This window comes from Ruditapes philippinarum, unplaced genomic scaffold (assembly GCF_026571515.1).
Source record: "Ruditapes philippinarum isolate M1 unplaced genomic scaffold, ASM2657151v2 ctg5921_1_1_1_1, whole genome shotgun sequence".
Taxonomy (NCBI): Eukaryota; Metazoa; Mollusca; class Bivalvia; order Venerida; family Veneridae; genus Ruditapes; species Ruditapes philippinarum.
The window spans coordinates 71,810-81,570 of record NW_026859095.1 but is presented as its reverse complement, the minus strand read 5'-3'; the positions used below and the strand labels follow the sequence as shown (position 1 = coordinate 81,570).

General features: G+C 32.4%; 1 protein-coding gene across 1 annotated transcript; it reads left to right on the top strand.

Annotated features, from left to right (window-relative positions):
- Positions 1-1,147: 1,147 nt before the first annotated feature.
- On the top strand, positions 1,148-3,197 carry LOC132755204 (uncharacterized). Its single transcript, XM_060746015.1, has one exon. The coding sequence runs from the start codon at positions 1,824-1,826 to the stop codon at positions 3,195-3,197; it is 1,374 nt and encodes a 457-aa protein (XP_060601998.1). The 5' UTR covers positions 1,148-1,823.
- Positions 3,198-9,761: the final 6,564 nt, after the last annotated feature.

Here is a 9,761-nt window from a genome sequence, read left to right as displayed (position 1 = left end):
TTATAGCCAAAAAATCAGTGAAAATCAAATAATTTAAAACTTCAAGTCAAGGTCATGATTTTTTTTTAAAAAAGCCAAGACCAATTTCCTACGATATACGTGAATTCTAAAAAATGTTGGTTCTAAATAGCCAATACTTCATTAATAATAAGTGATAGCTAGAAAAAAATCTAATAATTTGACATTCACGGTCAAGGTCATTTTTGAGTTAAGATCAAAGCGCTTCTGGTTAACTTGATGGTCTATCCTTAAAGATTGCTGTGTTCTATTTTGAAGACAATCCATTCAAAAATAAGTAAAAGCAATTATAGCAAAAATCATTTGACCTTGAAGGTCGAGGTCATTTATAATTGAAACACAGGGTTAGTCCGGTGTGCTGTACTTGAAGGTTTTTGTCTCAAGGGTGCTGTGGCCAAGTATGAAGATTATAATCTAGAATTAAAATAATAAATGTTTAAGTTTGTGGACGACATCGGCATCATTCGAGAAACCGCTAAGGGTACGGGAAAACAACATGATGATAACAATAACTCAATACATTTCGTTTTCTTCGAAAGAACAGCTTAGCTAAAAATTTACAATTTTTCAGCTTACAATTAATTGCATTTAAGGACAGCCTTTTAACTTTTTTTTACATTTAATAATGCAAAAACTGTTATCAATAAAACAATTGAATGGTTCTTCCTCTTAGATTCGCAATCGCCCATGCAAACATACATGACTTTTTAATCGATTTTATTTCAAACTGGATCTGTCATTCAGGGTAAAGTGTACATTGTGAAATTCTCCATACATTCGTAAATGATTTCCAGTGTAAATACATACATTCTGAATATCATAAACATCACAAAAATTTGTTGAAATCAGTGCTTATTAATCTTTCAACTGTATTCATATTTATTTATATATTTGTTTTTTAATAATCAATATCTACCACAACTTATATAATTGAAATACCATGTTAAGCCTGGCACTAATGTTCTGTTCTGTTCTAAAACAAAAAATAACAAATGAGTAACAAATAGGAATGCGTAACAAAGAAACTTGTTAGCTGTCTTTTAAAACATTTCCTTTTTGTTATATTGCAGAATGTTATCAGCACCTCACTACAGGGAACAGTTATCACTGATGTTATCCGATGTTTTAGATGATATCGGTGTCAATGAACGAATGGTGATGAAAAGGAGAAAATTGAAGAAGATGGAAGAGACTTTGGTTACTATATCAAAATTTCAACTGGTTTAAATCAGACTTGTTACATTATGGGGAGTCAAAATGAAGGTACAACTACTGAAGGACTTCAGTCAGACATAGATTATGTAACTTGTGAAAATAATTTTAATGTTATACAAGACTTGTCAGAGTGGGAACTTGGCAAGGAAAACTACCTCATGATACATGATGAGAACACCACCCCTGGATATTGTTTTATACAACGGTTTCAATCTGATGAACCTTTGCCTGCCACTGAAATTCCTGTTGATCACCAAAAATCTGAAAGAGGAGAAATATTGTGTAAAAACACAAATAAAAATGTAAGGATGCGTTCTGGTATGAAGCAGCATGGACCATCCATTACTAGTACTGCACAAGGACAGTATCAAGTTCGTGATGTAGACATAGTGCATGCTTATCCCTGTAAATCTTGGCCTCAGTCAGCTTCAGGTTGGTTAAAGAGACAAGGTACAGGGGGATGGCCAACAAATGAGATGAGAAGATTTGCAGCCGAAACAAGGTGTTTTGTTGTTCCTGTTGGAAGTAAAGTCAGTGTTTATCCTGAACTGGAGTGGAGATTATCTACATCTCTGGCAGAGTGATATCTTATGTTCAATTTAAATATGACACAAGTAAGATGCTATGTGTTACTTAAAATGATTCTTAAATCATGCCTGAATCCTCAGGGGAAAATAAATATATCAAGTTTTATGATTAAAACAGTTTTATTCCATTGTATAGAAAATACAGAAGCAAGTTTATGGGTAGATAACAATTTATTGACATGTATAATATTCTGCTTACAGGAATTACACAGTTGTGTACAGAATGAACATTGTTCCCATTTTATAATATCTGAAAACTTGATAGCAGGGCAGTTTACTTCTAAGACAAACCATAAACTTTCAGGAAATGTAAGTGACTTTATTAAAAATTATAGACATTTTTTGCTTCGAATTGATACTGATTACCTTGGATATAGACTTCAAAATAAACTGAATATTGCACCATTAAAAGTGAACAGTTCTTTTCCTTCTCTACAAATTCCTGCTGTATTATACATTGATTTTGCATTCGCAGTAAGCAGAAGTTTCTTTCTTTTATTACTACAATTACAAGATACAAACATTGAAGAAATGTACCAATATGTAGAAAAATTAGTTTTCCAAATGACCTGGATTGATTATGGTGAGGGACACATTGCATTCAAGTTTCTGCAACATTTAACCTTTACCACATATGGATCTGCCCTAGCATCATCCAGTATTGGCGAAAATAATGAAATATTGCCTGTAGCATTTAATTTTCTATCAGATGGTTTAAACTCAGATGTTTCATCTGGCAGACTGAAACTCGCATCAGTATTCTTCAGTATAGGAGAGATGGAGAAAGCTGAAGAGATCCTGAGACAAACTGAACAAAAATATCACTCTCATCCTGTTCATCCTATCTGTAGCTGCATTATAGAGAGGCCTCTGCGATTAAAATCTGTAGACATTAAAAAATATTGTAATGAACACAATGAAAACTGTATCAAACATATTACAGCATTTTGGTTCCGTTTCATACGACAGGAAATCAATTGCGTTCCTCATGAATTACAATATGAACTGTTCAGATCTACACAAGATGACATGATACACAGAGGTCCTTTTGACCTATGGATGGAATTGGCTGTAGTTGATTCTCTACCTTTCTTATACTTCCTACAATATAAGATATATAGTCATCTACAAAGACAACAAGAAAAACAACAGGCTCTCAATAATCTTATCAGAACCACATTTACAGAGAAAAACCTTAAACATAGAGAAACAACTCTTAATATTTTGGGGCAATGTATGGAACAAGAAAACAGACCACAGGATGCTTTACAATATTACATACGTTCTCTGCATCAAAGGGCAAGAAACAATGCAGCAAGCATTCATATCTGCCTACTTCACAATACTTCACAATACACATATGTGATAAGATTTTAAGTTTGAAATAATAATGTACTGCTTATCCATATCAAACTGATTCAAATGTAAAATCATGTGCCTTTCATACTTCCTGTTACATAAAATCAAATTGAATGATATTGATCATCCATGAGTAACATGGTTTAAGTTTAAAGCGTCTACCTTATATTTTATGGAGTAAAGTGCTTCTTAAAAACAAGAACCGGTTGAACCGGGTGATGCTCCCCGAGAAGGTTCTGGACACAGGAAAGTATAAACAAATGAAGAAAGGGCAAAAACTCCAAAATTAGGCAAGGCGGAGTTATGTTCTTTTGCACTGCATTTCTATTCAATGAGATCTATCTATCTATAAAGTTTCCTGATGATATCAGAGTTATGTCCCGGTTAAAATTCAAAGTGTAAAAATTAACAAAGGGCAATAACTCCAAAATTAGACCAGGCTTTGTTTAGGTTCTTTAAGCATTGCAGTTCTATCCAATTATATCTAGCTACCTACAAAGTTTCATGTTGATATCTCTAATAGTTTTAAAGTTCCCAGACAAAAGTCAAAAAGTAAAAATAAACAAAGGGCAATAACTTCAAAAAAGGCAAGGCAGAGTAATGATTCTTAAGCACTGCCATTCCACCCAATGAGACCTATCTATCTACAAAGTTTCATGTTGATATCTCTTATAATTTTAGATTAATGTCCCGGACAATGCTCAAAGTGACAAAATGAACAAAGGGAAATAACTCCAAAAGTAGGCACGACAGTGTTACAGTTCTTGTGCACTGCAAACCTACTTAATGAGATCTATCTACCTACAAAGTTTCATGTTGATACATCTTATACATTTAAAGTTATGTCCTGAACAAAGTTCAAAGTGTAAAAATAAACAAAGAGAAATAATTCAAAAATTAGGCAAGGCAGAGTTACGGTTCTTGTGCACTGCACACCTACTCAAAATTTCATGTTGATACTACTTACAGTTTTAGAGTTATGTCCCAGACAAAGTTCAAAGTGTAAAGTAATCGAAGGGGGATAATTAAAAAATTAGGCAAGGCAGAGTTACGGTTCTTGTGCACTGCACACCTTCTCAATGAGATCTATCTACCTACAAAGTTTCATGTTGATACCTCTTATACATTTAAAGTTATGTCCTGGACAAAGTTCAAAGTGTAAAAATAAACAAAGGGGAATGATTCAAAAATTAGGCAAGGCAGAGTTACGGTTCTTATGCACTGCACACTTACTCAATGAGATCTATCTACCTACAAAGTTTCATGTTGACACCTCTTGTTGTTTCAAAGTTATGTCCCGGACAAGAAAAGGGGACAGACGGCCGGCCGGAAGGACGGACGGACAAGGCGGCGAAAATTTTCGGGGAGCATAAAAAGAAACAAATACTAAATTTGGGTTTGCAAGATGAAAGTTTTTTTTATATATGAATTTCATTCCATAGATTACTTATTAAACATAGTACTTACACACTCATATATAAGGATTATCTTAAAAACATTAATGGGGCAGTAATTCATGTCTGCTTTCTGTCCAGTATAAAATTTGTTTATTCTTTTTAGCATACCCCAAATTCAAACTTGCTATAGTCAATGCAATACCCAATCCATTTTTTCATATAATGTTTATTAATGGATTTTCCATGATTTAAAGCTAAGATTCATCCCGTGAAAAAGATTCCGAACCAGTAATTTTAAAAAAATTTTCAAAAAATAAATTCCCCAACTTTTGGGGGTTTTACTTTTGTGAAAATATACAAGTAAGTCGGTTATATGTTCAGTCTATAACTTTCTCATTAATGGATGGACTTTCAAGAGTTTGTTAGTAAAATGAAATGGTTTCTTATAAAAATAAAAACATGAGTTCTAATTTATTACTGAAATGGTTTCTGACTTGAAAATGTGGAGTTATGTCATCATAAATGATGACTTTCTTAAGACTGTATGTGTTTCGACTGAAGATCATGGATGTTGTTTTACATCATTGGGCATACTGAGATGATAAACATGTTTCTTGTTAATGTTTCTTTATTCTTGTAACAATCTATATATATATATGCCTTCATTGTGTATCAGAGTAAATGATTCCTATACTCTGCCCATCTTCAGGGCCATTATTGCTGTAACCAACAACAATTATTTGTTTTGTTCTTATTTTAGTACCAAAACATGCCATACTAATAAAAAATCCTAGCATTAATATGCTCTAAGTATGTGCAGATATAAAGATATGCACAATGTAAAAATGTTAAGAGACTCAATTAAAAAAAGTACTGTAAACTATTATTCCTTCCATTATAAGTTTAAATCAATGATGTATTTTACAGTTTAATTTACTGTTATGTACATTCAACTTGACAAGAAGACTTTGCTTAAAGTACAACTTACATACAACTTTTTAAGATTAAAGGATAGATAGCTCCTTATATATATTTCCTATTGTCAGATTATCAAATGGTATAAATAAGGTGTTATGTTACAGATGCAAAAAATAAAATCACTGCTTTTGAATTAAGCAGTTTGTGGTGTGTTTAAAAAGTCAAATACATTGCTAATTGTTATGTCATCTATGTGAACAAACTGATGCATAATAAAAAGAAAAAAAACATTTAAGGCTACATCTTATCTTTCCTGAACCATGGGAAATGTTCTGGTGCAATTTCTGGCTCGCTGTGAAAATCATATGAACTCCCTATCACCATTTCTATCACAGTTAACTTCTATCACAGTTCACCTTTCTCATTGCCTACTGCCACTAGCACTGGCCACTGGAACCGTCAAAGTTGAGCTTAGTGGTCTCAGGTTTTGTAAAAGATGTGAAAACTCGGCCTATTGTCAATAGGGTATAAGTTTTGAAGTCAAAAAACATAAATGAGAAATGTAACCAAAAAAGGTCATGATAATACTTTCACATTTTTCTCCAAAAGTTTGAGGCTTAAAATAGTTTATTGAATGCTTTCATTAAAAGATATTTTATACAAAAGTGTTTGGAATATATAGTTTAGGGGATAATGCTTCAAATTGCTAAGTTTTGATGTTTACATTTTGCAAAAAAGATTTCATGATAACTTCTTATATATGCACAATACAGACTTTCATAATAGCCAAATTTGAGAAAAAGGCTATTTGTTTGAGAATAACATTAACACTGTCATCATTGCAATATTCCTAGATCATATTAACTTACTCTGAAACTACTATTTCATTTCATATATCTGAATTCACATTTTTAAACCTTAAAATCCAAAGCTGTACACTCTCAGATTGGTAAACAAAATGTCAAAACTTCACACTAAAGAAAGAAAATATATCAAGAGTATCATATTTTTTGTTTTACATTGCACCAACAATGTAAAAAGGTCATATAGCATAGCAACAACACTACAAACGTCAAATGGTGTAGCACCAACACTGTAATCGTCAAAAGGCGATAATCCAACTTAAATGATGAGGTCCTCTGCCTCTACATGTATTATTAAATCTCTGGCAGGAATCAACCAATTAGTGATGAGAGGCAAATTGTTTTAGGTCAACAATTTTAACCACTTGGCCATGTACGCCTCAAGAGTTTTAGAAATCGAATAATATATGTATATTGCACATGTTATGTTTTCTACAAATCTTTCATTTTGGCCTAGTGAAAAATCTGCTTTTACAGTAGTAAGTGACTGACTTGAATACCCCTTATATTCTGGCTTCACAATAATTTCTTCTACTAAGAACAAATTTCCTTACTTTTGCTAAGAAATTGACAGGAATCTTGAGGCATTCTGCGAACTGCTGGTATACAATTTCTTTAAAATATCAAAACAAAACTCCTGAAAGATTTTTCACTATTTATATTAATTTTATTTAGCACACTATCTGGTAGTAATAAGTTTAACTATAGTGTCTATAATTTTACTGCCCCTGGGGCAAGGTACACAGGTCCAGGTGTTGCGTCTTAATTTTATCTTCTAACAAATGATCAAGGTTCCAAGTCTTAACTCTCTCACTAACTCAGCTATCTGAAAATATATGAGCTAATGTTTGTGAAAGGTATATAAATACAATTGTCTCTTCATAATAAAAATTACTATATCATTTTTGCCACGATCTTTTGTAATAGAAAAGCCTAAATTTCCCTTTGGACAAAGTAAAGGGTAAGGAATGTGTGACTTTTAGATCTGCCAGTCTCGTGTCTAGTAAAATCCAAAATGTTTGTTGACAGAATCGTTTTAAAAAGTATCCCTATCCTAACCTAGACAGACTGACAAAACAAACATTTCAATAACTTATGCCAGGGTTATAAACAATATCACCTAAATATCATTTATAATTCTATTTTGTAATTTTTACAATATAAGTAATAAATAATTTTTGCTTAACTTGATTGTTAAAGAGATTTTGCCATAAACATGAGATATTTAAACATTATAACAGCTTACCTGATGAGAGTGTGCCATAAAACATGAAACATTTAACCATTATAACAGCTTAGCTGATGATATTCAGCCATAACATGAGACATTTTAATCATCATAACAGCTAAGCTGGTGAGATTGTGAACATAAACATGAAACATTTTAACCATAATAACAGCTTACCCGAATGAGATTGTGCCATAAACATGAGACATTTAATCATTAATAAAGCTTACCTGGTGAGATTTTTTTCCATAAACATGAAGACCTTTTTTATTAATTGAAACAGCTTACCTGTGAGATTGTGGGCAAAAATTTCAAATTCGAATTTTTGGAATTCAACAGGCAGACAGACGGACAGACATATATCTTTATTCAATCAAGCACATTTGTACATATTAGGATTTTCTAATATAGTGAATATAAAACATAAATTTCAAGCAGTAAACATACATAATTTTACGCAATATCTGTAGCAATCTTTACTACGCTGGAATTAAAATAAGTCTTTTACATCCTTTAAACTTTTATTTTTTAATTTTCAACATAACAATCCTTTACTTTTAACGAACTAAAACGAACTAACTAAAACAAGATAACAATTCCTTTTATATACCACGTAATGCACGTAAATATCATGAAAATCATGTACATATAATTAAACATAAACCCGGCCGGTGACAAACCGGCGGTTACAACAAATACCCGGCGGTCACAACAATTAAGTGCCAAGCGGCGGATAAAAACAAAATAAACAATAATATTATCGCGTTCTTCGCGACACTCCGGCCAAAGTTTATAGTTACTCAAAATCATCATTATATTCTTGATCGGCACTCATGTGTGTCCTCAATTTCATTTTGTCCAATGTATGTCGTCTTTCTTTGTAAATGTTAATATCAAAGTTTTGAGTCCTTGTTGTAGCCTTTGACGGCACTACATCGGTGCATTTGTTGTCAATGTTTCCATGTGCAGACTCACCATCACTGCTTAAAATCTCACTTCATCATCTCAACACTTATATCACTATACTGGTTATCACAAACATCACTTTCATAGTCGTTGTTGTTTTCATCTTTTGAACTTACGTCACTATTTATATCATATTAGCACTCACGTTATCACTAATATAATCATGATCACTTTCTTCACTTCTTTGCTGCGTATTAATGTAATCCACTTTCCTGTTCACAAATCATTATAGTCAAGTTCGCCGCCGTTGTCATCTTCTACCAAGCTATTATCATTTGTTTCATCTCGTTCCTCAATTTTCCATATCATTTACGTTTATTTCACATTCTCTCTCATCGTTATCTTCTGCTGCATTTATTTTCTTCATTAGGTAGATATTGTTTTTCTTCATCTGCATAATTATTGGTTAAATGTTCATCATTTTGCAGAAGAGTCAGGTCAAAATCCAAGATTGTGTTAGCAAACTGTTTTTCGTCGTGATTTCCATCTCTTTCTGCTAACAAAAACTAAAAATACTTTCATCTTCGCTCACGTCTTCATAATATTCACTCTCTTTTTAAATCTCCTCTTTTTGCACGTAACGCTGCATCGCTTGCCAAGTCTGCTCCATATCTGTGTTTTTAAAATCAAATGTTTGCTGAGGTAACTTCTTCTTATGAATCTTGACGAAACAATCTTTTTCCACACAGTTCCAATATTCTAAGATTGTATGCTTTTCTTTGATATGCCTTTTTCAAATTTCTTATATTTTTATAACTTTTATTGCAGGTATCGCAATAGCACAAAGGCATTTTTTTCTTTTTTTATGTCCTTTCTGGTCAATTGACACAAGCATAATGATTCAATTCTTATTGTATTATACTTATAAAAATTTCGTGCAAATCTTTCAAATTTTTTACTCCGCCGCACGATTTTCACGTGAATTTCATGTTGTAGTTTTCACTCTAATACTATGCTCCGCCGTCCAAAACTTTGCGCGTGAATTTCATGGCTAATGTTTTATCGCCAAGTATGCTCCGCCGATGTATACATTTTTTTTTTAATTTTCACTTGTTGTAAAGCGACATTTTTTTTTTATAAAAAACGACTTTTATTCGTTAGCAATTTAATTGCTTTTTGATCAAGATTTTAGCACTTTCTGCTGCTTTGCGGGGCGGGCGCGATATTTGCTCGTATTCATCTATTTTATCATTTTCAGTACTTTGAGTTA

Excerpts from the sequence above, each read along its gene's own strand:
- LOC132755204 (XM_060746015.1), top strand. The coding sequence starts at position 1,824 with ATGTTCAATTTAAATATGACACAAGTAAGATGCTATGTGTTACTTAAA.